We start from the raw sequence: 27,560 nt of genomic DNA, 5'->3' as shown, positions 1-27,560 counted from the left end.
TGACTAGTCAGAATGATTATTCGAGATATCTGGAAAAAAATCTGTTTAGATATCTAGATATAAGATATCTTCAAAGGAATTTTGACTAGACAAAAATACAATTCTAGATATCTAATCTAAAACATATAGTTTTGCCTAGTCATTATTTGCTTTCAAGATATCTGCAATTCAATTTGCACTAGTCAAATTCTACTTTAAGATATCTTAAAATACATTCAAGATATATTGAATGAAGGTAATTTGAGATGTCTTTGATTGGAGCTATAGTCAGATCAAAAACTGAGATATCTCAAAATTACCTTATGACTGGTCATAATTTAATCGTTAATATCTGAAATATACCTTTCAGATAGTAAGTAGTGTATTGAAGTTTGTAGGAGCCTCCATACAAACTAATGGTACATCAATCTGACATCATTTAGACTAGTCAGAATGTAATTTAGTTCCCTTTTTGCAGTGTAGGCAGTTTTAAGTAGATGCATTCTGATTGAGGTTGGAGTTTGGAGGGCAGCTGTAGCTACTAACATAGCTCACCACCGTCAGGTTGTGAATGTGTGTGTGAATGGGTGAATGACTGACTGTAGTGTGAAGCACTTTGGAGGTCATCAAGACTAGATAAAGCGCTATACAAGGTTCGTTTCCATTTACCATTACCAACTTAAGTGGACTTTACTTCTCTACGCTCTTTATTGTGGAAAAAAAGGCAGTAAGATGTGTGGCTGCATTTCCATAAAAACATGAGTGCAGTAGTATCCAGTGTTCATAGAATAGTGGCAGTAGCGTAGGTGTTGTCGGAGAGGCAGGATTATGTCATATCTCATTCGCAACTAAACTAAACTGCACACAGGAAACCTGCCGTCACATCTAGTTATGTTTCACCATTACATACAGTAATGTCTGAATGATTCACCCCTCATTTCTTTATATTTTGCGTCAGAGCTGCCAAATTTCATCATCAGTGCGTTGCATTGGGGTGTTAGTCTCAAGTTCCTTTGCTGCCACTAACAGCTTTTTTTAGGATAATGTCAGAATGTAATTTAGAGGTGTCTGAAATTGGTATTTTCCCTAGTCAAAATATAAATACAGATGCAAATTAACTATTGTGTCCAGTCAAAAATCTGTTTAAGATATGTGGAACGTAAGTGAGGTGAAGCCGATTTTAGGTTAAACGGCCTGCCATAGCCAAAGCTACTCTTGCTAGCCGCGATGTTAGCTGCGTGGCTAATGAGGAAGTGACGTGCCGCCATGACGTAACGTTCTATTCCGTGAGAAACTCGTCTCTGGAGCTGGAACATGTTCCGAATCTCGGAGGACGCTTTGTTGTGTTTAAAACGTCTATCCTGCCCTTTTGTGGCTGCTTTAACAGAATAATCTAGTAAACGGAGTGTTTTTTAATGAATTCCCTCATCCTTCATACACGACACAATCCATGTTAATAACGAGGAGGGGGAGAAACGACTGACAGATTTCTAAAAGTTTCGCATAGTTGAGCGGTTTGCGACAATTGATTGTGAGGACTGAGATTTCCGGCTTGTTTACGTTACGTAAAGTCCCACCGGCGTAGCAGATCGATTTAAATGTCTGTTTCTCCTTTCTAAAATGGACCGATGTGGCCGTGGAATGATGACAGCATCCATACTTGTGAGGTGAGTGTTGTGGTTTGAGGCAACATCTTCTTTGCCTTTTTTTAAAATGTATTATTATAAGGGGAACAGTGTCTGACTGGGTGTGGAGAACCATCACTTTGCATTTCCCCTGTCTAACATGGACAAATGGCATGTATGAAGATAAATATCCACAGGAATCCTGATTATATTCAAGATGATATGAAGATGCTTCAAATTTTCTTTAAAATTTTAAATCAAGTTTATATGTATAGCACATTTCAGCAGCAAGGCGGTTCAAAGTGCTTAACGTCATGAAAACATTTATTGGTTGTGAGACCAGTAAATATTAAATTGTATCAGGTGAAAACATCAACACACATCAAATATGTTGGTCAGTGTTCCTGTTATTATGGGTCAAAAGCAACTGTAATCAGGAGGGGTTTCAGTCTTTATTTAAAGGAACTCAGTGTTTCGGCTGATTTGCTGTTTCCTGGAAGTTTGTTCCAGATTTGTGGAGCATAGAAGCTGAATGCTGCTTCTCAGTGTTTGGTTCTGGTTCTGGGTATGCAGAGTAGAGCAGAACCAGAAGATCTCAGGGGTCTGGAGGGCTGATACAGCAACAACAGGTCTTTAATGTATTTTGGTGCTAAGCTGTTTATTAAGGGGTTTATAGACTAACAGAACTATTTTAAAGTCTGTTCTCTGAGCTACAGGGAGTCAGTGTAAGGACTTCAGAACTGGAGTGATGTGCTCCATATTCCTGGTTTTAGTGAGAACACCAGCAGCAGCGTTCTGGATCAGCTGCAGCTGTCTGATAGATTTTTTTTTTTTTTTTCTGGGGGGTAGACCTGTGAAGACACCGTTTCAGTAATCAATGCGACTAAAGATAAACACATGGATGAGTTTCATAGATGAGATCCTGACGCATGGCTCAACACAGGAGAGCTACCTCCTCAGGACAAGACTCTGCTGTCCACTTACACCTAAAGGACAAAGGACACTCTTTTGAGGACCAAAATGTTCACATTTTGGACAAAGAAGACAGATGGTTTGAAAGGGGTGTGAAGGAAGCCATCTATGTTAAGAGAGAAAGACCAACCTTAAACAGAGGAGGAGGCCTTATCCAACTCTCAAAAACTTATAACACAGCTATAGGATTAATTCCAGCCAATCATCACCTTAACTCTCACCCTCATGATCACTAACATCGTTCCTTTAAGCCAAGCCAATAACGACCCTAACGACTCTTCGTTACAGAGGAGTGGACCAGTTTCGGTTCAATCTGCTGGCTTATGGCTTTAACGATTGCCCATTACTAAGGGGTGGACCTGTTTCCATTGAATTTGCATGTTATCTAAGCCATTACAAGGCCTTTGTTTGGGCAGTAGTATAAAGCTTGTTACTCATCATTACTCCAGACTTTTTGAATTGAGAAAGCTTCCTGGAGAGGAAGCGAAACTTCTTCAACTACGGAAAACAAGTCCAGTTGCTTTGTTTTTTTTTTTACTTTTTTTGGAAAGAAGCAAAAATGTGTTTTACAGAAAACACCAGATGTTGAAATTTTGTTGTTTCCTCAAATGCTGTTATTTTTACTTTCATTATCACTGTCTGTCCTAAAACGTTCCGTTCGGCTTTTGTTGGAGTTCGCCTCATTGCGGCTTTTTATTTTTCCTGCCACGAAAAGTTACGCCTCTACAGAAAGCCGTCCCCCTGTCATGGCTTTTATCGTTTTTGTTGTTAATTTGTTGGGAAAAAAACAACACTTTGATAATTTTTGATTAATAATAATAGCTCGAGCAACAAATTCCAGATTAAGGCTTAATAATGCAGATTTTCATTTATTTCAGGGAGATTTCATTTTTATTAATACCGCAGAACAGAAGGAGAAGAAGACTTTACTCTTCACTCTTTGCTCTCAGTTCATTCAAATATCAGGAGTCTGGGTCCTCCTTGGCCGTGCAGGAAGGGGGAGAAACTTGAGATGGTGCACAAGAGAGCAGAGGAGGAGACCTGCTGAGATCAAGTATTCATGCGGGCTGGAGGGCTGAGCGAGCGTGGATATCGCTGAGGGATGCGCGCGGAGCAGAGCGACCCGACGGTAGCAGCCTGTTCAGGGGAGAGGAGGCGAAGGAAGGGTGAATAGTTTAATTCCTTACACGCAGTACAACAATGGCATGTTGTGGCCTGTGGTGCAGAGGGGTGGAAGAAATGGGACGTGTATTCAGCAGCGACTGTAAGCTCTTTTTTTTTTTTTGTTTGTTTGTTTCCTCTGCCAAGCCTTCCGTGTTCGGTTTAAAGAGCGGACAAAGAGGGAACACGTTCAGAGAACTGCTGAGAAAGCAGCGGGGATTTATGTGACGTAAGAATATCTAATAAGACAGCGTCTTGGCAAACATTTCTGTGACAACTTTGCTTTCATCTTGTAGAATGTAGTCCGTGAATGCGTTGTTGTTGTTTTTTGCTTTTAAAGTTGTGTTAAAGTGATTAATACACTGCTTAGATTGCATTTACTTTAATCGGGAAAAACGCCGCAACAGGAGATTCAGTGCAGCTGGGAAAAGAAAGGACAGCCTGTACAAAACGGTTGGGACCTTTTTTTTCTGTTTGTTGTTGCTGTTTACGGTAAAACGAAGAGTCACCTTGGTCCAAAATGAGCACAGAGCTCATATTTCAGCAGGCCTCTTCACCTGCCTGCCATGTTAGGTGTTTTATCACAGAATAAGCTGTTTGCTGTTGATAAAAGGTCTGCTAAACTAGAAAAGTTGAGTCTTATACTGCCTAACGGGAGAAAAGGCAAGTTAAATCAATGTATCATGTAATTGTATAGCTGGCAGCATGCAACAAAGTGAGGTAACATTTCACTGGGATCTACAGCAGATTAGTTTGAAAACGTATAAAATGGATCATAACTGTGTAATGCTAAGGAGGGTACAGTCTTAACAGATGTTAAGCGTTTTAATATGTTAAGGCAGAAAACTGTGTAGCGGTGTGCTGGTTCTGCCTTTGTTTTGATGCCGTTTACGTGATTGCAGAATTATTACAGGTCAGGTCAGGTAGATTAACTCTGAAACATAGACTTGTAAATCTATATAAAAGGGGAAAACTATCCATTTTCCACCCTATATGCATAATCAGCTCTTAAAATAAACCCATTAGGTTTTACAAATAGTTTATTAAGGATCAGGGTCTTTATTAAGAGTCATATATTAGCTGAAAGGTTTGTCTATGTAATAAATTTTTTTTTTTTTTTTTGCTGTTCTGTAACACTTTACTATTGTAGATTCAAGAGCTTTTAACTCGTTATGTAAGAAAGCCACTTTTTATTCATATATATATATATATATATATATATATATATATATATATATATATATATATATATATATATATATATATGAAAATAACGCCTTTCAACAAGTCTTAATATGTTTCTGTTACCTTTTGTGTACGTGTAAACATCCTTAAAATCAATTAATGTTGTACTGCTTTAACCTGTCAAGCCAGATTGATATTGTGTAGCACTCCACGTTCTGCCCATGATTGATTATATAATGTAGTATTCTCGTGTGTTTGTGAACACACAAATATTACGAGAATTCATCTTGCAGCCAAGGTCAGTACTGCACTACCGTAACTTGCACTGGAAAACATCCAACCTTTAAATTGATTACATTTATTCCATGGGGAAGAAATCTATTGCAATTGTTTTATAATAATTACCAGTGATTAAATAGTTTGTACTCCTAACAAGCCCCCTGGGGGGAAAAAAATGAAGCACTTCTTTAGGCTTCTACAATAATTCATAAAGTTTACCAGGGAACTTCCAGTGAAGAATTTTTTTTTTTTCACGGAGTTTAAACATAACACAGAGGCCCTTTTTCCTTCAGCCACTGACTGCTAGGTTGGATTGGAGAGTCATATTTATCTTTACTGCATGTACAATGAGCAGGATAGTCTGACTGTTGCTGCTCCAGACATAGGAGATAGGGACGTTTTCAAAATGTTACACTCTGGAACCCGTTTTCAGAGAAAACGCACCGTTGTCATGTAGACGAACAGTAGAAACGTGAGAAAACTTTTCTGTTTTCACCCAAAAAAAAAAAAAAAAAAACGTTGTGTAAACAGGACCTAATAAGTCTCCATAACACCAGACACTAGCTAAATGGCAACTGTTTCTTTTTCTTTATTTAATCTTTTTGGAAAGCATGCTGGGAAAAACCTTTTTTTGTCCTCAATGAAATGTTCTAAAACCTTCCTTACCTAAACCTGTGTTATATTGTCATATAAGGCTAAGATTGAAGTTTTGGCGACAAACGCTGCAGGTTATTGAAAAAGGACCTCATGGTGGAGGAGCTTTGATGCTGGGGGCCGGTTTTATCATCCTAAGGCCCTCGTTGGCTTCCATGGCATCCAACACTGTGAAATGTTGTAGTCCTGTTAGCTAAATGGTATTAAAAATCTAATACCAATAGCGGCGTCCAAAATTGTGCTGCTGGTTTTGTTTAAAACTATTATATCTTAACATGCTACATTTCCCCCCCCGACTGTTAAGTTTACTCAATGTACTGCTGCAGTAAGAACCTTTAACTCTACCAGGGGTACAGACTATTGTGCTTGGCACAGCATCTCTCTAGATTGTCCCCGTTGGATGAAAAGATCAAAGTTTTGACTGCTAGCCTAGCTCAGCTCCTACTTAGTGTGCGCTCTGCTCAGCCCAACAAAGCTCTGTTGTGAATAAAGAACAATAGGAACAAAAGCCCATTATAGCGTCTTGTCCTGCTCCCACTGTTCGTTGTTCTGGAGCTGCTGTGAAACTGTGGCCGATACTTCGAAAACCTCCAGACTTTTTTTTCCGTTGTACCGCCTGATCTCTGCTGATGTTCCTCCCTTGTTCCTCTTCTCCAGGCGGCGGTAGTTTTCATCCCTGGCCCACAGCTGCCTCCGGGGATGTGCGGGACTCTCCCATGAACTCCTTTGGTTTCGCCGTTCGAGGCCTCCCCCTGGCCCTCGTGTCCATGACGCAGGCTGCTGCCTGGGACCTGCGCTTCCACCCACGATGGAGAGCGATTATCGTGACCACCCTCGTGGCCTTAGTGCTCACGCTGTACCTCCGCCGGACAGTGGGGAGCACAAATGCGCCAATCAAAGGTAGTTTCCAAGCACGCGAAGAGGCGGAGCAGGATGTAAGGTCACAAAGACTTGCTTGGCGTCTGATGAGGGAAAAGCCCTACAACGACACATACCCGTTGAGTCCACCAGAGAGGACGCGGCGCGGCGTCCGCTACCGCGTAGGCGTGATCGCAGACCTGGACACGGCGTCCCGCAACGCCAAAGGTCAGACGTGGTTCAGCTACATGAAAAGAGGCTACCTGACCGTTTCAGAGAGCGCAGACAGACTGGACGTGGAGTGGGACGCGGACACGGTCACCCTGGAGAGCAGCCTGGCTGAGAAAGGACGAGGTATGTGGTTAAAGTCGTGCTTCGACGGCACAAATCCTTTGCGCTTGTTCACGTTGATGTGCTGCTGTGCCTGCAGGTATGGAGCTATCAGAGCTGGTGGCCTTCAATGGTCACCTGTACAGCGTGGATGACCGCACAGGTGTGGTGTACAGGATAGAGGGGAGCAGAGCCGTGCCCTGGGTGATACTACCTGACGGCGATGGCTCCGTGTCTAAAGGTCAGTGCTTAAGCTGCGCAAGCTAAAAGATGGCCGACCGATCTCGTCTGACTGAAAAACAAAAACCTCAGGGGCCCGTCGAGAACTTTGGTGCTGGATTTAGACGGATGTACAGTGCCTTTCAAACCTCTTGACATGATGTGACCAAACTTTTTCATCTTTAGTCACGTCCCAAACTCCCACTTCCATTTATTTGTAATTTTTTTATGTGACAGACCCAAGACAAATTATCGCATCGCTTTGCATCGTGGTTGTCTTTGCAAAATAGGCGAAGCTCAGTCAGACTGAACGGAGAACGCCTGCGAATAAAGAGACTCAAAAGGAATGAGGTCTCTGGACTTTGTCTGGCCCATTGTTACGCATTAAAATGCCACTCCATTGTAACTCTGACTGTCTTTTTAGAGTCGTTGTACTGCAGGAAAGTGAACTCCCCGCTCGGCCTCAAGTCTTTTAGAGCTTTATACATTTTCTTTCCCAGGATAGTTCTGTATTTAGCTCCATACATCTTCCCCTTTTAACTCTGAGCAGCATCCCTGTCTTTGCTGAAGAAACGCAGCTATTGGTGTCGCTAGGTGTTTGCAAACAATTGTATATAAGGTAGGACGATTTGGTTAGGGTTAGGTGTTGCTGGTCGGTCAGACAAAACGCTGTTGTGATTTAGGTTGGATGATGATGAATGTTAAGATGAACTGGGAAGCAGGAAATGCAGTAAGTGTTTAAGCTGAGAAGGCTAACACTGCTGGAGATATTGGACTTTCACAAGCTTTCGTTCTGTTAATGTTTCACCGTGTCCCGTCTACGGTGAAGCACCCTCGGTGGACCCAGTTCGTTTTACCCAGTCAGGCGACACCCACTTACTTATTACCTTGAATGTAGGACGCATAAAACAGACAAGTATGCTTTTAGTTATATTTTATCTACGTAAAGACAGAGAAATAGTTACAGTCACACCAGCGCTGATGGGCTCCTGATCGGCAGGAAGGCCTCAAGTGCTCATCACACAAACATTATAAAGGGATCTCGGGACACACCCATACAAGGGCGGTACACATCCAAACTGTGACATCAGCAGGGAAGCTGTGTCACCTCCGGGGTGGTATCTGATAGATATGTGCCAATCTTTTGGGTCAGTGCCATCTAAGTGTGCCATGCAGTTCTGGGATAAACAGCTCGTTCCACTTGACCTCGTTGATATCCTAACAGTTCCTAACATCGAGCGCCTCAGTGGCTTCAAGTGTGGGCTTATGCTGCGTTCAGACCGAACCCGATTTGGATGTCGAAACGGCGTCCAGATGCTTGAAATCTCAAAACGCGGCGCACCCGACGCGTGAAGACTACAGACTTTGCATGTAGACCAGACGCCGCTGACTCTCAGACCGCGTTGGGTCTGAACGCAGCACTAGGTTCTACATAGGGTGACGCAAAAGGTTAGTTTTCCTCCAGACGTGGCATCTCCCACGTAGGCCAAAAATTTCTGTTGTAGTCTCTTCTTACCAGAGCACCTTCTTCTTGCTGCACTTATATAAATACCAGATTTGTAGAATCCATGACTAAGAGTTGTCCTGGCATTAGACACTTCCACCTGAGCTCTGGATCTCAGCGACTCCTCCAGAGTTAGCACGGGTCTCTCTGCTGCTTCTCGGAGTAATGCTCTCCTTGCTCATCATGCCACTTTACGTGGACGGTCTTGTCTTGTCTTTCCATTTTCCAGATGTTCAGAGGTTGGGCTGCTTTAAACATCTCCACATCTTTCTCCCTGACATGACCCACCGTGCTCCTCGCTCTTCGTGACGCCGTGTGCTCAATAATGTTCTCTAACATATTTGTACTGAGTTATACTGAGATTAGATCACACACAAGTGGACTCTTGTTTGTTGTTTAGATGTCATCGGAAGGCAGCTGGTTGCACAGGACTTTATTTAGAGGCATCTGAGTGCATCAGATGCCTCTAAATCAGGGGTGTCAAACTCATTTTGGTTTAGAGGCCGCATTCAGCTCAATCTGATCTCAAGAGGGCCACACGAGTTAACTCATTACAAGATTAAATAGAACTAATAAATGTGGACTTGTTGATTTTTATATTTAAATGAATTTCACTTTTACACAATATATTATGAATAACCTCAGCTTTTTTAAGAAAAGTATGTGCAATTTCAACAATACTTTTACTCAGTTAAACATTTACTTGTGGATTATGCATAAGAACTGATCACAGTGATTTATACAATGTTGAAAAACATTTATTCACATTTTTTGGAACTTAAAAACACTGTCCTGCATGACAAAATACATAAAAAAAAATTAAAATTAAGAAATTATTTAAAATCAATTTTCCACATCTGAAGCTCAGTGCTACCATCTGCTGATTAAAACACAGTACCCCTCTTGGAAAATATAGGAACTGCAGCTTTTCAATTAAACGAAGTGCATGTTTTTTTTTTTTCAATAATTGTTTTATCATTCTATTCCTTTTATCTCCTCTTTCTTTCACCTTTTCTTTTATTCTTCTTGTTCTTCCTTTCCTCTCCTACTTTCCCATTGTAGTGTCCATATCATTTGAGATATTCCCCACATGAATCATAATAAAACTATTCACATTCATAAATCAAGCGGAGCACTATGGCAAAAGCAGTACTGCTCCACTTGTGAAAGTCAAATCTGATGAGCTCTTTTTAGCATTAAGACAACAATTCTTATTGCCACATTGCCAGACAGGACACTGGATTAAATTTTTTTATTATTTTTTTGTTAAATAATGATAATGCATTTAGCCACCAGGCCGGACTAAATTGTTCGGCGGGCCGAAACCGGCCTGCGGGCCGTATGTTTGACACCCCTGCTCTAAAATAAAGGAGGCTGAATACAAATGAACGCTACATCTTTTGGATAATTTTTTTTAAAAACCTTGAAAACCAGGGATCGTTTTCCTCATCATTTGTGCTCTACTTTGTGTTGGTCTGTCACATAAAAAGTCCCCTATGCAGTATATTAAATTTAAAGAGCTGCGGCGTTGTTTTTGATCATATTCAATGGTTTTAATTTTTTTTACGCAGGGTTCAAGGCGGAGTGGCTGGCAGTGAAGGACGAGCACCTGTTTGTCGGAGGTCTGGGGAAGGAGTGGACGACGACGTCCGGGGAATTCGTCAACAACAACCCGGAGTGGGTGAAAGTGATCGACCACAAGGGCGGCGTGGAGCACGAAAACTGGGTGCCTTATTACGACGTCCTGCGGAAAGCCGCAGGGATCAAACCACCAGGTGCAGCAGATTGTTTATTTCATTCGTTTCCTGCTTCACATGACTGCATTTATTTAATTTGTTATATATAGGTACCAAACTTCAGTTTGTTCATACTGGAGGATGCTGTCATGTTTCACATCTTACATATTTAACAGATTTACTGCTTTATGCCACGCTGATATTCAGGGCTGTCAGATGGCATTTAAAAGTGTGCACCCTCACCTTGACCTCTTACAGTTTTACTAGATTTGTGATGCTAGAAAGTCACAGAAGAAGTGGACAATCTTTCAATTAGGCATTCATATGCCTAATTGACTTCTTATTAAGTTAATGTTAATGCAAACAAATCTATAAAGTTAAAGTTAAAAGAAAGTTTTTGCATTAAATTGCTTTAGTCAGATAAATGAATCGTAGTGGATGAATCAGTTTCTAATGTCAAACATATCGTTTCTCCTCAATTGTTGCTTCCTTGGAGTATAAATGTGGCATCGATCTTCTCAGATCGGCGATCGACTACAGGAAAATTAGCCCCTTCCCTAAACTTACCCCTGTTTAAAGTTTCCATCACACACAGCGAGCAGGACAGGAAGCAAACACCAAAAAATCAATTTCAACAGCTCAACGTTGGAGAACTGCAGCAAATGTTTCAGTGCGAGATTAAGCTACTGGGATAAAAAGCCTTTTTCTAATTTCTGCCAGAGCTTCCAATGAAGAAGATGCTGCAGATGCAAATGCAATGAATGATGAATGATTAATTTTACTTAATTTTATTGTCATGCACCATAGGTGCCCACCCCACATGGGCTATAAGACACTAGACATAAAAGCATACAAAACAAAATGGGCACATTCAAGTCACAGGCTCTATAAAAAAAAGACTCCATGCATATTTAAATGTTTATACTCAACAAGGATACAACACTCGTCTTCTATCTCAAGCTTTACAAATAAAAGTAGCAAATGCAAAAATATACCTGTCATACATCCTGCTAAGACTTTTATTCTCCGAAAATACAAAATACATCTGCATTACTTCTATTTATACATTCAAATCAGGAATACCTCAAATCAGTATACAGGGGACAGTAAAGGAAAAAAAAGATGTTCATCTTCCACCAAAACAGCACAGCAGAAAAAAAGCAAGTGTAAATAGCTTTTTTTTTCAGCTGTGCTGTTGGTATTATATTTGGTTTAGATTAAAGCTCTTTTGTTTTTAACAACCTGATGCCAATAAACGCCGTCGCTACAACTCTTGCAGCCCGTTGAATTGCTAAACTCACAGCCAGCATTTCAAAATACCTGCCTGTAATCTGAATTATGAAAGGGTTCTTCAAAAAGTCTGTGTTAATATTTAACTCACTGTCCCATGACCACTCTGGATTACAAGCAGGTTCACAAGAACAGAACCATACAACCAATAAGACGGGTTCAATCAATCAAATTGTTTTTAGAGAGGAAAGAACGTAATGTTGCACAAAGGGATTCACAACCCATGTAGACAAGAATCAAACCAAAAATGCCATGTCTGCTGTCAGCTGTTTTGCTATTGAAACCACTCAATGGTTGCATGTAAAGAGTAAAAAAAAAAAAAAAAGTGTGACCTAAGTTGAGCCTTGTGGAACACCACAATGCCTTTCATACCATTTTGATGAAGCATTATTTATATTTACTAAAAAAAATGAGCGTTGTTTTTGACCGAAACCACAGTGTGGTTGAAACCTGCACTGCAAATGTCTTTCCTGTTTTACTGCTTTAATACTTCAGGTTCAGATCAATCGGTCGGTTCCTCCTCATCAGGCGTGGTAGAAGCACTGATCTCTATTTATTCACTGGATTGATGATTTTGCCGAAAAACTGAAGTCACTGGCCGCCATCTTGCTACTCCCTACTCTCACAGAATCCCATAGGATTTGGTTGCAACAACAATCAGTTTTCTGGCTGTGTGAAAACGTTTCACAGGTAATTCTACAGTCAATGGATGTACTAACACTATAAACTACTAGGAAATTAGGTGCTGAAATATTTTACATGTTATTCATATTAAATATATATATATATATATATATATATATATATATATATATATATATATAATATAACATGCAAAATATTTCAGCACTTGACTTTCTCAGTACTTGATAGTTTTAGTACATAACATAAAACTATATGGCATTTGACATTTTAAAAGTTGTAAGCCCCCCCTGAACATGAGAAAATTCTCGTTATTCGATGCTGCAGCGCACATATTCCCTAGTTACTGGGGGAAAATAGGGAGTACCAATATGGTGGCTGGTGGCTTCAAAGCACTGAGCTATATAATACACTGGAGTGCTAATCACCGTCTGTTTGAACGTGTTGCTTTGAAGCCATCAGCCGCCATATTGGTACTCCCTATTTTCCTCCAGTAACTAGGGAAAATGTGCGCTACAACATCGAATAACGAGGATTTTCTCATGTTCAGGGGGGGCTTACAACTTTTAAAATGTCAAATGCCATATACTTTTATGTTATGTACTAAAACTATCAAGTACTGAGAAAGTCATGTGCTGAAATATTTTGCATTTTATTCATTTAAATATATATATTTAACATTTATAAATATATAAATAACAATATACAAAAACACATATTTACATATGTATATACATATACACATACTTATATATACATATATATATATTTAATATGAATAACATGTCAAATATTTCAGCACATAATTTCCTAGTAGTTGATAGTGTTAGTACATCCACTGACTATAAAATTACCTGTGAAACATTTTCACTCAGCCAGAAAACTGCTTGTTGTTGCAACCAAATCCTATGGGATTCTGTGAGAGTAGGGAGTAGCAAGATGGCGGCCAGTGACTTCAGTTTTTCGGCAAAATAAGCACTCCAGTGTATTATATAGCTCAGTGGTTCAAAGCGACTCGTTCTAACAGCGGGCGATTAGCACTCCAGTGTATAATATAGATCAGTGGGTAGAAGCTTGACAACGGCCCAATCATTGGGTGTAGGTGTGCTGTATTATTTTATTTATTGTATTATTATTATTTTATCATTATTATGTTATTATTGTAGCACACTGGCCAGGGGGTCACCAGGACCAGAGCTTTGAAACCCGTGTGAAAAGCCGGACTCGTATAAAAAGGCACCAGGAAGTCTGATTAAACAGGAACCAGCTTAGGATCAAAGCTGCTGCACTACCAGTCAAATTATTTGTAACTTAAACGTCTTATTAAAACGTATTAAAGTGAAAAATGTAATTGTTTCATAAAGTGGGATGTTTATGATGCTTTAGTGTTTCATAGTTGTACGTCAGTGGGATAAAGTGTAGATGAAATCCTCAGTGGCGTATAAGCTTCCGCTCTCTTTGGTCCCGTAGGTTACCTCATCCATGAGTCGGCAGCTTGGAGCGAGCGTCTCCAGCGGTGGTTCTTCCTACCTCGCCGGGCCAGCCACGAGCACTACGACGAGACGGCGGACGAGCGTCGAGCCACCAACCTCCTGCTGTCCTGCCCCGCCGACTTCACCCACGTGGCCACGCGGCGCGTCGGACCGCTAAACCCCACCCACGGCTTCTCCTCGTTTAAATTCGTCCCCGACACGGACGATCAGGTCATCCTGGCCCTGAAGTCGGAGGAGGACGCGGGCAGGATCGGCACGTACATCCTCGCTTTCACGCTGGACGGGCGGCTGCTGATGCCCGAGACCAAGATCGGGGATGTGAAGTATGAAGGGCTGGAGTTCATTTGAAAGTGGCGGAGGGGAGAAATCTTCGTTATAAATTCTCTGATTAGTAGGTCGGTCTTTACATCCATTCAGATTTACATCAGGATAACAACCAGCGGAACACACTTTTATGCTGAAAGGTCACAGGTGAAGGCTCCAGTCACCAGACAGAGCATTATTTTTACGCAGAGTCATGCCTATGACACATGGGTGCTGCTAGATGTTTCTTTTTTCTAACTAGGACAGAAGAGACCTGACTAGAGTTGTATACTTTAAAGCAACTATCCACTGGATAAAATATTAGATGCCAAATATTTTCCGTCGATACCGGTCTTAATTACTGATAATGACGAGCACAATGGTCTTTAATGTGGAAGATTAAATGGTATTTTAAAAAAATCAGACCACAGACCAGTTTTATCCTTGCACCTTTAAGAATCCTGAGCAGTCTGTGGCTATTTTTTTATTTGGCTAGCTTGTTTTTCTTAAAATAGCTTTTTCATTTCATCCTCAAACTGGACTCACCGAAATGGTTTTCAGAAACGTTCCTGGGCTCATGCAGGGAAGCCTTTTCTGCTTGCATGCAGTTCCAGTCAGAAGTTTACATACACTCATCATGTGCAAGACTGATTCATTTGGGAGCTTTTAATGCTGTATTTGAACCTTTATAGTTCATTTAAATTGCTTGGTTTTCTGGCTTTAAGAAAAGTCAATAGACTTTTTATTTTGTTGTCTCCTTTGTCCACTCTAGATCCCATTTTGATATGAATCTGGAATCATTTCCTGTTGAAACACCCAGCTGTTTCCTAGTTTTAACCATCTAGTTGTACTCCTGGGTCGTTAGAAGCTACAGGGCATTCCTCAAATGACGTCACATGGAGACAGCCGGGTTTCCAGGCAGGTCAGACAGGAAGAGTGCAAACTAGAACGGCAACAACCACAGTACCAATCATTTTGGAAGATGACAACGTCCCAGGAGCTTCATTTCAACCTGCTTTAATCGAGGAACTCAGCGTAGAACAGCTTAAACGCTGGTTGAAATGTAGAGGCCTCAAAATGAGCGGAAAGAAAGCAGTATTAGTAGAAAGGTAGGCGAGGCTGTCCTCTCCTCTCTCACAACGGATCAAACACCATAAAGAAACCGGCTGAATCCGCGTAGAGTTAGAGAAACTAAGGAAATGTACTTTTCCTGTCCGGGGCGGGTGATGAACCCCGTTCTTGTTGCGCGGCGCAATAATCAGAAAAAAGGGGTTCAGTCGGAAGAAAGCCAAGCCAAAAAAAAGCGTTCAAAAAAGAACCCAATAAACCACAACTGGCGACTCACCTTAATTGCTAGTGATCTTAGAGAAAAACAAGCACAAAAACGCTTAATAAGTGGACTGCTCCACACTGAAGCTAGCATAGACACCCCTCATGGATTGTCTGAGCATATGGTTACAAAAATCATACAGAGTCACTCCATCCAGATACAAGCGCAGCGGTGTTTTGTTGTTGCCATATTATTGTCTGTTGAGGCGATATTCAGGACAGATCTGTTCACTATATAACATTTGTACAAGATTCCTACTTAGGATGACCGTATGTAAACCTTTGGCAGGAAATGTATTTGTTTTACATTCCATTTTCAGCAATTCCTATACGAGATCTCGCCAGGCTTGCTGTAAACGTCATTAAAAAAAACCTGACTTGAAATGGAAATATTCTTTTGTTTGCAATGAGATACCCTCCATTTCTCAACAGCTGAAATATGTACAAATAATTTTCAGCTGTTGCTTTCATATTTTTGTACAGATAGTTTCTTTAACTTAAAAAGATAAGCCGGTGCAAAGTTAAAGAGAAAAACCAGTGGCCGGATTCAGAACTATAATTGAACCACGTCCTGACGAAACAATTGTTTTAACGAAATGTACATCATAAACGTTGCACTTCTATTTTTCCATTTAACCAAAGGAATCATATGTGGAATCATAAAGAAATGAGAAATAAAAAAACACTACAAACAGGGCATTACTTTATATAGAATGTTTTTTCTTTTGATTCTTCTAAACCAGAATACAACTTGCCTAAATTTTCTTTCAAAAATATAGTTAAATAATTAGACCTTCAGGATGTCTAACAGATGTTAGACATTTTTTGTGTAAATTCAGTCTGAACTCACTGTCAGCCAATATCCTGGTGAAGAAGAGAACCGCTGGCTGTGGGTTGTTGTTCTGGATGTTAAGCCCTAAGGAGCTCCACACCACATTCAGTCATTCATCCACAAGCTGGCGATGTTGAGCTACAATGCATTTGTCTTCTTTTTACTTCACAGTATGCTTAGTGTGCTCATATAATTACATCTGTTTTTATTTGTAGTTATACCACAGCACATTTTTCTTTTTAAACATGGTTTTCACATTCAAAAACCATGCAAACACATGCAGAGCACATGTTTATGTGCAGCTGATCACTCAGGGCAAACGGTCCAACAAAAGAAAGGGGGGGGGGGGGGGGGGAGTCTCCTTAATCTGAAATTCACTTCTGAGTTTTTTACAGATTCATTGACTGCAGTGATCACTGCTGTATGGAGCCGGCATGTTAGATCCACAATGGCACCATGAAGTCGTACCTTGTACCTTGACTGCAGCCATTAGCAAGTTACTCACCTGTCCAATGTTGGACATCGTACATCAAATGTTTTTTATGCTTTTAAAGCCAGAGACCAACAGAAAATCTATTTAAAAATCAAAGATTATTCCTTAAAATATATATGTATATATTCCTTTGTATTGTCTAAAAGACAAAAATAAAAATGTACCCTTTGTTTAACTGTCCTGCTGTGTTTAAATGTGTCGTCCCACCTTACCTGAAAACCCCAAAACAACTCAGTTTACAGTTCATAATGGAGGTTTGCCAGCCGTTTATTGCAAAAAATGAATCATTAGAGTTAACAAGACAACCAAATCAATCCAGCTGTGCTTGTGAGACAAGAGAAACGATTTAAATCAAACAGAGGGGCATGATGAAGCGGTTTACGGACGTCCTAAACGCTTTCAAGCTACTGGAGCTGTGTTGCCATGATGATGGTGTCCTGAGGGACGCTGGGGTCCGCGGGGACGGCCTTGAAGGGGCCGAGTTTAGCGTAAAAGTCGAGCATCCTCCGGTCGTGGTGCCTCAGCTCACAGAAAACTCCTCTGGAGCCTGCAGGTCAAACAAGAAGATCAGCAGGAGTCGCTCTTTGCTCGGGTAAATAAAGAAAACACTTAATTTGAAGATCAGGACCGATGTGGAACTCAACAGCTCCTCCTTGTGGTAAAACTGTAGAGACCAAAGCATGTTGAGTCTTACCGCTGTTCCTGATGGAGGACAACAGCTGAGTGACCATACGCTTGACTGGGGCCGGGTCAGTGACCCGAGGGAGCGCCTGCACAACAACCAGGGAGGGGAAATCCCTCAACAAGGCGTCACTTCCTGGCCTCTGGAACCACAAGAGCAGATTTAGTCACGTCAGACTTCAGTTCACCGTCGTCAGCTGTTCCTGAAAGCCAAACTGAAGTCTCCGTTTTGATCACCTGGTCCGTGCCTGCAGCTTGTTTGGCATCAGTGAGGCCCAGCGCGTATCCACAAACCCCAACGTCGTCCTCCACCACGAGAGCACACTGTGGGGAGGGGGGGATTTCACCCAGTGACAGGCTGCAGAGGGCCAGGGAGAGCACATGAAGACATTTACACACTGCTGAGCTCCAGTGAATTAGTCGTGTAGTTGTAACGTTTCTTAAAGGGGAAACTATGATATTCTGGAGCCAGAATAACCAAAAGTCTTGCAGGTATGAAACAGAAATAAATCCCGTTAGATTAGAGTTTTAGAAACAGAAAAGTAATTTAAAAAAAAACATTTCCAACACAAAACAGAAACTATTATGTGACTGATGAAACCTAAGAGCATTTTGGTAATCGTTTACAGTAAAAAGAAAACAATGATCACTCTCAGCAAAGATAAGGGAGCAAATAGGTGAGATTTATGGATGTAAACGGCTTTTGCATTTTATCGTCTGTCAAAGTGAAACAACTGCTAATATCCACAGATTGCATCACATAAGTAAACATTATATGCAGATATTCTTCCTTTTTTCCTCGGCGTCCGAGCTAAATGAATGAGAGATATTGCATATCAGTGCCGTACTGCATCCATTCACTGCTGCCATATTGTTGTTTTTTTTTTTATAATTTCAGATGTGGGAATTAATAACTATCAAAAACTATTGGTCTAAACTCAACAGGAAAGTGAAAAGTTGCAAAACATAACATCAATAAAACTGGGTGAAATGATCTGGAGGTATCCTAATGGCAGCTATGAGCTGTTTGAATATTATTTAAGTACGAAACAAAGGATTATTTACATGAATATGCCTTACCTATTAATAATTGCACAGTTTTTTTTTTATTCCCTTATAAGTATTTATCTTCTGCTGTACAGTTTAACTTTAAATGAAGGTTTTTATTCAACATTTCCCTGTTGTGGGACAATAAAGGTATTTCTATTCTATTATCTTTCCCCAACATGAACCCTTCCTCATGAAAGGAAGTGAGTTTATTCTTTCGCAGGAATCCTTGGAGACACGTTTTAAAGTGATGCTTGCAGTTTCTCTTAAGGGTGTTCATTAAAATAAGTTATAAAAACTCTTATACAAACATTTACGTTTTAGGCTATTTTCTATATTTTTGGAATTATCAAATCTTACAGTGAACTATGTTTCATATCTAGTTTGAGCCAAGTTTGTCAGTGGGTGGTTCCCTTTTCATTTCTCTTACCGTCTTTTTCCCCCTCAGAGGCCAAGGAGAAGTAAAAGTGAGAATAAAATCTGACATTTTTTGGGCTGCTGCCTTTCTTACCCATCACTGATGAGTTTAGTCTGCAGGGGGAGTTGACCCTCTCCTTCTAGCTGCATCTCCTTAAAGATCTTCTGCACCTCAGCCTAACAAGGAAAACAACTTTCATGGAAAATGACACCTTTAAAAGGCTAACCATACAGCGAGCCGCCACGGAGTCTCACCCTGTCCTCGGTGCAGTAAGGGCGTATGCAGTAAACTGCAGTCATGGGAGGGTGTTTGAACAGGTCCCTGTTTCCATGTCCTGGCAACATCCTCTGTGAAAACAAACATTTTTAACTAAAATCGTCCCCGTTTTACCAGAGGTCCTGAATATTACCGGATACTATTTTTAAGGAAGACGTTGTTTCCCTGGTTTGGTTACCTGGAACTCTCCAGAGAGGCCTCCTCGGAAGCCCCAAGGCTCAGGATCATCGGTCAGTATCTGAGCGGAGGGCTGATCCTGACCTCCTGTGGAAACATGACCTCAATATAAAAAAAAACTGCTTTACTTTAGGAAACAGTTTGGCATGTCACCGGCTGACATGTACCGTTTTACTGTCGCTGGTCATAGTTCACAAATAGGTGCATCTCAACAAATCTCCATGTCTGACATCACAAAAACAAGATTTCTCCAAAGATTTGAATGTTGCTCAACAATAAAAACAGCTTTTTTAATACAGATTTATTTATGCTATGGCACTACCCAAGACATCTGTCCACCATCCAGAAGAACTGTGGGTCACAAAAGCTCATTGCTAAAAAAAAAAAAAAAAAGCTGCCAAAGCTGCCAGCTCACAGAGTTATTAATCAAGCTCCATCATATATCAGAGCTCTGATTACCCCGTATGTTCCTAACAGAGCACTTCACTCTCAGACTACAGGTCTACTTGTGGTTTATAGAGTCTCTAAAAGTAGAATGGGAGAACCAACTCCCAATTTTGGTCCGTGAGGCAGACACCCTGTCTACTTTTAAGACTAGGCTTAAAACTTATATAAATAAAACTCAACTGAAAAAGTCTAGTTTCCAGGCAAAGGAATGAAAAGTTAAGTGAAAGGAAAAAAGTTTGATAGAAATCGGTGGACATTTGATGAATGAAAATGTTGCCCTCTATCTAGAAATCAAGCTGAAAGAGAGGAGAGGCACATGATCCATGTTGCTTGAAGCCCAGAGTAAAGCTTCCACGGTCAGTGATGTTTTGAGGCGCCATGTCATCCGCTGATGTTGGTCCACTGGGCTTTCTGAAGTCCACAGTCATCTAGCAGGACATTTTAGAGCACCTGTCTGCTGAAACGCTTCATGGAGATGTTGGTTTTATTGTCCTGCAGGTTTAGGTTTTTCCTGCCCACGCTACCACAAACTGGGTCAGTGACCATGCTGTTCCTGTGCTTAACTCTGGCCTGAACGCCAAAGATAATCTATGGAGTACCGTCAAGAGGAAGATAAGAGACCCATCAACGCAGATGAGCTGAAGGCCGTTATCATAACAACCTGGGCTTCCTGAACCCCTCAGCAGAACCACAGGCTGAACACATCCATGCCGCACCACATTGATGCAGTAACTGATGCAAAAGGAGCCCAAACCCACTAATGAGTGCATTTACTGTAGAGTGCAAGGAAATCCTTCTCAGAAATCTGACATTTCTGTATTAAAACCCCTTTTCCAATTGGTCTTACGGTCAATGTCTTTAACGACCGCCCATTACTAAGGGGTGGACCTGCTTCGGTTGTATTTGCATGTTATCTAAGCCATTACAAGGCCTTTGTTAGGCAGTAGTATAAAGCTTGGTACTCCACATTATTCCAGACTTTTTGAATTGAGAAAGCTTCCTGGAGAGGAAGCGAAACGTCTTCAACTATGGAAAACAAGTCCAGTTGCTTTGTTTTTTTACTTTTTTTGGAATCAATTGGTCTTATGTAACATTTTAAGATAAACTTAAGTTTTAGACTTTTAAATACTAACAGTGTAAGTGTAATAAAACTATAGCATGAGACTGATGAGGTTTTCCCACCGAGCGTTTTGACGTAGGCTCGAGCCAGTCCCACCCCACTCTTGATGTCACAGATGTAGTTGTACAGGTCGTACAGAACGCTGCGGTTCGGGGCGTTCGACAGACGGTTGAACATCTGCACCACCGCCTCACACATGCCGTCAAACCTCGTCGCCCGACCGCACCACTGAAAGCAGAAAGCGACAGTGCATGAGAACAGCCGTATGCTTTAGGAAGCGCCTCGAAAGAGCAGACCCCCGCCCTACCTCCTCCGTCTGTGCTGCCGCAGCAGGACGGTGGTTTTTGAGCCAGTCCAGCTCCTCCAGCATGACCCGGGCCGTGGTGCCATACTCGTACGGCAGGTAGAAGAGGTCTGAGAGCAGATTCAGGTCCTCCGGGGTCAGAGGCTCGGCCGTATACAGCGGGTTCTCTCCCGGTCCGGGAACATGGGGGCTCTCGCTGGCGTCCGTCTGCATGGGCTCCTCGTCTGACAGATCCTTCTTGAGGCGAGCCAATCGGCAGGCCCCTACAGTCAGGAAAACGGCTCTGAATGGGTTCCTCTCATTCATTTCACTGCATTTTGAGTTACTGAAAGCGACCTTGGCGGCACTCTACCTCCTGGCTGATCTGTGCTCATGAACTCCTGCAGCCAGTCTGAGAGGGCCAGCGTCAGGGCCTCCTGAGGGCTGTAGCCTGGTGTCACAGGTCAGAAACGGGTAGGGTTAGCAGCATAGACACATGTTTTTAACAGTTACTTAATAGTTACTCCTCTAACTGTGGTTCTGGAGCGCTTGGATGTGGTAAAGGAAGCCTACAACATGACAGTACCTCTACTGTTTTTCACTACATGTATTTATCAGTCAAACTCACCCGATTCCACATCTCTTCTTCCTTCAGCAGCAGACGATTTACACCACGTGGCCAGAGTGTGGATGGCCACGAAGTTTAGATGAAACTCACAGTTGGGGTTTGTGAGCACTCCTCTCAGTTTAGGAAGCAGCTCAGTGGGTCGATCCTGTATGAAGACAGAGGGGCGCCGGTCACAAACGAGCTCGTAAAGACAGCAGAGCCGATCCCGCCGCCAGATACCTTATACGGTCCCAGGAAAAGCCTTTGAGGGTCATAATCATTGGCGTGAATATTGTCCCAGATGACTGGGGCCCTCTTCAGGACAGCCGTCACCTCCTCTATGGATTCAACTGAGATTTTGTGGGACACCACTTTTGGGCCTGGGTAACAGTAGCAAAGAAATAAAAATAAAAAACCACCTGAATAAATGGACCACATCTCTGACTCTGGCCGCAGTAGAGGTGAAAACACTGGAATAAACTGAGCGTAACCTTACCAGTCCAGAGTATGTCGATACCCGGCAGGAGCTTCTCCCCTACGGTCTGCAAATACGAAGACTGGGACACGTTGGGGTTGCAGAAAGCGGCACAGTAGTCTGGAAATATGCAAAAAAAAAAAGGAAAGAAAAAGCAGAAAGCAAGTCATCAAAAAAAAAAAATTATCTAATTTAAACATTGCCGTCTTCCACGTTGGGTTTCGTACGAGTCTCCGACCTGTTGGGCAGAAGAGGAAGGTCTTGGCATCGCCCAAGTGCTGGTACACCTCGTTGGTGATGGCCACCTGAGCGTGGGCGAAGGAGCTGAAGGCTTTCTTGTCGGCTGGACACATCTCGGCCTCGATGTCGTCAAAGAGCAAAGAGAAGGACCTGCAGCCAAACTGCTTCACCTGAAACACAACTGCGGAGTTACCATGCTGGGATAAACAAATGAAATCCAAACGCAAGACAACTTTGACAACTTGATCCTTAAAACAGGGATGACACTGACTTAAAATGTTTTAATGCCTGAATTTATTTACAGTTAGACTTTTTTTATGCGTTTTTCCTGTCAAGCAATAGTATGTGGAGTGTGAATATACTTACGTAGCTATTTTAGACGCAAATAGCTAAAATTAGGCATAACTTTGACCACTAGATGGCGGCAGAGGCATGTTGAAGAGGCATGAGCGGGAAACATCTTAGCTGCTTTAGGGCTGGAAGAGCTTTAAGGATCTACAAGGAGTTAAACCTGTGCCTTCTAAAAGTATTCACACCCCTTAAACTTGATCACACGTTGTCCTGCAACAACAACCAACTTTTATGTATTTTGTGGCGATGTTGTGGGACATGCCAACATGAAGTAGTGCATAATCATAAAGCGGGAGGAAAATAACAGATTTTTATTAAAAGAAATAGAAATCTGAAAAGTATGACGGTTCAGCGTGACGGGAGGAAACATATGTGATGTCTGTGAAGAACATGAATTATTAAGTCTTGCCAGAGACTCTCAATTAGAGTCAGGCCTAACTAATTTTCTTCCTGTATTGACTTGTCTTTAGCTCCATGCTCCATCCCATTAGTGCTCCTTGGTCTTCATGGTGCCGTTTGTTCTCTAATAAACCTCGGATGCCTTCACAGAAAAGCTGGATTTATAATGAGATTAAATCAGACTTGGCTGGATTGCACGCATTAGGTAACATCTGAAGGTACTTGGTTGTACCGGGTTTTATTTAGGGGTATCAGAGTACAGGAGGCTGCATGCAACTGGATGCAACATGTCTGACCTTGTTGTTGTTTTTTTATGTGAGTGAGACTCGCCATATTTGATCCTTCCACTTCATAGTGGAAGGATCATAGTTACTCTCTACTTTGCATGGGTCAAGTACATAAATCCCAATAAAACACAAACCTTGTGGTTGCAACATGTGGGGGTGTGGGAATAAAAAGTAAAAAACTTGGATGGGTGTGAATACATTTCACGCACAATAAATCAAAGGTTTCACTTTTAACTGCACAAGGCTTTACGCCAACTCATAAAATAAATCCTCAGGGAACCATAAAGCTATACTGCCTGTGGTTTAATGTCCCCTGCTCTGCCCTTCGCCTCGGCTTTCAAAGGTCCCACCTGGTCCAGCTTCCTCTTCAGGGCGGCCACCTCTCTGGGGTTGGAGAAAGTGATGTCCAGACCAGGAGAGATTGCATAGACGAACTCCACCTGGTTATTTTCGGCTGCTGAAATCAGGGCGACCAGTTGTTCTAGGAGAACAGACAAAAAAAAAAAAAAAGGGGGGGTTGCCTGTTTTAACCTGAGATCGTACCAAGATGAGATCTGGCAACAAGGTCTGACAGGAGGAGATGAGAGATAAAGCCTAACGAGGAAGTACAACCTGAAGGGTCATGCTGAGATAGGTGATGGTTTTGGAGGGTTAAACATCAGAATGTTGTAAACGCCCTTTAGTCTGTAACATCACTGATAACACGCAGAGATGCACCACGCTCAGCAATTAAACATCGTCTCTATAGAGATAATGACGACTCGGAGTCGGACTTTGGTGCAATACTCAGAGAAATAGGAAATGTAAAAAAAAAAAAACACACACACACACTAGGGCTTCTTGCCAGGTGAGATACATCAGCTGTGTTCTTATTGTTAATCTTTATGCCAAGTTTCAGCTGCATTAGTATAAGCGCAACATAAAACCCTGATTCAAATGAATAGGAATCTCTTTTTTTTCTTTCTGTCTTTTACGCTGAAAATAAAACATGCTCCCCCTATAGTCACCTGGTGTTTGGCTCGTCGGGCTAAATCCGACACCTTCAGGTCAGCAGAAAGACCCGATTAGCAAGAATCAGAGCATGAACACAATGAAGCCGTGAGGTTTGTCTCAGGATAGATTTTTTTTTTTTTTTTTAAAGCCCACCGTTTAGATTCTTGTTGTTCTGTTTTACAGCTTGGTGAAATAAAAACAGTGTAAATACACGTTTCTTTAACGGATAAATCTAAAGGCTGTTCCAAAACTCATGGAATTTGGCATGTGTTTATTGCTCAGTCCTTTAAACTAAAGAGGCTTAAACAGGATATTTATTCCACTTATTGAGGAGATATTGATGGTTTTCTATTCAACTATGCGACACTGGAGCTGCCGCTTTACAGCCGGGTGAGAACTCTGGACAGGGCTGTTTCTGCATGGAGTTCGCATGTTCTCCATGTACATGCGGGGGTTCCCTCAGGGTACTCCGGCTTCCTCCCACCGACCCAAAAAAAACATGACGGTGAGGTTAACTGGTTAATCTGCGTGCATGGTTGTTTTGCCCCGTGTGTCATACCACGGATGGGACTGACCTGCCTCCTCGGGAGAGTACAAGTCTCTCCAGTACATCCTGTGTTTGTAGTCATCCTTGGGAGCGTACAGGTACGTGTTCAGACCCCACTGGTGCTCCCTGGGGAAAAGAAACGAAGCGGTCTGCTCTGTAAACACGGTGAAGCGTTCACCGCTGCGGTGAAAACAAAAACACTTGCACGCCGCCTTGCAGCTACTCTGTAATGGATGCAACTGTTCTGAATTTCAACAGCAAGCCCCCAAACAGTAGTGTTTTGTCCGCTTACCTTTTAAAGAGCTCTGTCCTTTGCTCCATGGTCCATGGTCGCCCATAGAAACCTAAACCCAGCAGAGTTCAAGCATTAATCCACCAGCAACACACGCTTATTATAAATACCAAACAGGGGAACCAGGAGGGGTGTCCACGCTGATCAATTAGTCCGGGGAGTCCGGCACGGACCGGGATTTGATAACTATAATCGCCTCACCTTCCACCACGCCGCTGATGAAGCGTCTCTCGTCCCTGCCAGGTGTGGACATGTCCGCGGCGTGCTAAAACAGAGCGTTCCTGGTCGCCTCAGTGATGTTCAAACGCATATAGCATGACTCTGCGCCCTAACCTTTGCATCCATTCACGGCTTTTTTTTATGACGCCGTCTTATCGCTGCGTGAGTAAACAGAGCTGGTTTACCCAGAGGTGACGTCTCCCCCTCCGCTCTTCCTGCCGAGGACCAGTCGCTGTGGGCGGGCGGGGCGGCGGCAGGTGCATTCCGTCACAGTCAGCCGTTGGGTGAACCGGCCACTACTGATGACGAAACGGAGTGGGAGGAGCTTCCTCGGAGAGGAAAGCGTTTATAGGCAGATTATTATATTATAAACATAATCTATTATTATGTTTATATACATTATTGACCTTTCTTTAGCTCCATTATTATAAACATAATCTTATATTATGTCAATGGACGTAGATGCCCCACTGGCGCTTCCTATGGAGCTGTCAGTGCAGCCGCCATCTTGGATGGGTCTCTCACGCGCCCTCAGTGCATTTATTTGTATTGAGGAAGCTGTCAGCCCAACTAAAATCAATCATAACTCCCCGATTTTTTTCCGGATTTTCACACGGTTTGGTTTATTACAAACGGCAGAGATGTGGTTATGACACAGGACGCTTTTACAAATAAAAAACAAACAAACACGTTTTCATGCTTAAATACGTTGTTTAAACAATGTATTCCAGCAATGTATGCTCTTTAACAGACATATATATGGTATATTAATGTATAAATACGTGATTTCATACTGGAATACTCTGTTTTATGCTATTTAACAAAGACACACATGTTGTAGGGTATATTATTAAACATGTAAATAAAAATGGGCTTTCATGGGTAAATACTTTGTTTTATGCTGTTAAACAAAGAGACCTGTGGTATTATAAAATACATTTATAAATTAATATATTTAATATTTTAACAAAGAAACAAGTTGGATTGTTCATTAAACTTTATTTCACTCTCTCACTTGTACAAGCAGTTTTCTCTAAACACCAACAATGATTTCTTCATACTTTTTTGCATGCTGTGCATACAGAAATGCATACACAGCATTTTAAAGGGCCGGAAAAGCGTTCTTTAAAGTTTCCAGGTCATTCCAGTGTTTACACTACCCATGTTGCAACTAGGGCTGGAGCTTAAGACCCTTGAAAAAGAATTGTTTTGCACAGCTTCTTGCATGTGTTGGTACTTTGCAACTCCAGGATACCTAATTTGGCAATGTGACTCAGCCTTAATTTGTGAAATATGGCAATAACAAATTAATAAGCATAAAATGATGGTCCATTTGTTGGGTTTCTGGATTGTTCCCACCAATCTCAGCCCAAAATAGTGATCTGCACCACGTGATTTACTTTCAATAGTTATCCCCGGTTATTGCAACCATAAACTACAGAACATGCCGGCCAAGTTGCTCCCCTGCGTTTACTCCCGTTGGCTCCTATGCCAACCTTGAGTAGGAGAGACACATCCAAGATGGCGGCGATGTAGGATGCGCTCCAGCACGTGATGAGGCGTCTACGTACATGATGTCTACGGGGTGGAGGGGATCTCTTCCTTAACTGCTGACAACCAGAGGTGGGTGGAGTAGTAGGTTTTACTCAAGTAGAAGTCAACAAGATGGCATTCAAAAAGAAAAGGGGTTTGGTAAAGCAACTACTGAGTAGCCCTTTTATAAAATACTAAATTATCTGATTTAATTTGTTAAAATAATCAAATAAGCAATTTCAGGTACTTTAAAGAATAAACATTAATATATATGTGTGTAAAAA

General features: G+C 41.8%; 2 protein-coding genes across 6 annotated transcripts; one reads left to right on the top strand and one right to left on the bottom strand.

Moving 5' to 3' along the window:
- The first annotated feature begins 1,258 nt into the window (after nucleotides 1-1,258).
- Nucleotides 1,259-16,209, top strand: cant1b (calcium activated nucleotidase 1b). Of its 5 annotated transcripts, none has more exons than XM_012849955.3 (5): nucleotides 1,259-1,646; nucleotides 6,513-7,067; nucleotides 7,144-7,284; nucleotides 10,338-10,541; nucleotides 13,905-16,209. In XM_012849955.3, the coding sequence occupies exons 2-5, from the start codon at nucleotides 6,572-6,574 to the stop codon at nucleotides 14,273-14,275; spliced, it is 1,212 nt and encodes a 403-aa protein (XP_012705409.2). In that variant the 5' UTR covers nucleotides 1,259-1,646; nucleotides 6,513-6,571; the 3' UTR covers nucleotides 14,276-16,209. The 5 variants fall into 5 exon arrangements, with proteins under 5 accessions (XP_012705409.2, XP_021164904.2, XP_021164905.2 ...); XM_021309229.2 differs by lacking the exon at nucleotides 1,259-1,646 and adding an exon at nucleotides 3,551-3,742; XM_021309230.2 differs by lacking the exon at nucleotides 1,259-1,646 and adding an exon at nucleotides 3,750-3,840.
- A 792-nt stretch (nucleotides 16,210-17,001) lies between these two features.
- Nucleotides 17,002-26,026, bottom strand: ogal (O-GlcNAcase like). The gene is made up of 17 exons (XM_012849952.3): nucleotides 25,726-26,026; nucleotides 25,525-25,576; nucleotides 25,261-25,358; nucleotides 24,043-24,173; nucleotides 22,654-22,825; nucleotides 22,437-22,535; nucleotides 22,181-22,320; nucleotides 21,962-22,106; nucleotides 21,707-21,784; nucleotides 21,358-21,617; nucleotides 21,113-21,278; nucleotides 19,485-19,570; nucleotides 19,285-19,377; nucleotides 19,124-19,206; nucleotides 17,803-17,923; nucleotides 17,579-17,708; nucleotides 17,002-17,431 (listed from the first exon to the last, which is right to left on the bottom strand). Exons 1-17 carry the CDS (start codon nucleotides 25,775-25,777, stop codon nucleotides 17,289-17,291), a joined length of 2,049 nt encoding a protein of 682 aa, XP_012705406.2. The 5' UTR covers nucleotides 25,778-26,026; the 3' UTR covers nucleotides 17,002-17,288.
- Nucleotides 26,027-27,560: the final 1,534 nt, after the last annotated feature.

This window comes from Fundulus heteroclitus, chromosome 5, assembly GCF_011125445.2.
Source record: "Fundulus heteroclitus isolate FHET01 chromosome 5, MU-UCD_Fhet_4.1, whole genome shotgun sequence".
In the NCBI taxonomy this organism is placed as follows: Eukaryota; Metazoa; Chordata; class Actinopteri; order Cyprinodontiformes; family Fundulidae; genus Fundulus; species Fundulus heteroclitus.
The sequence above is the reverse complement of the archived record's forward strand: the minus strand, read 5'-3'. Positions and strand labels throughout refer to the sequence as shown.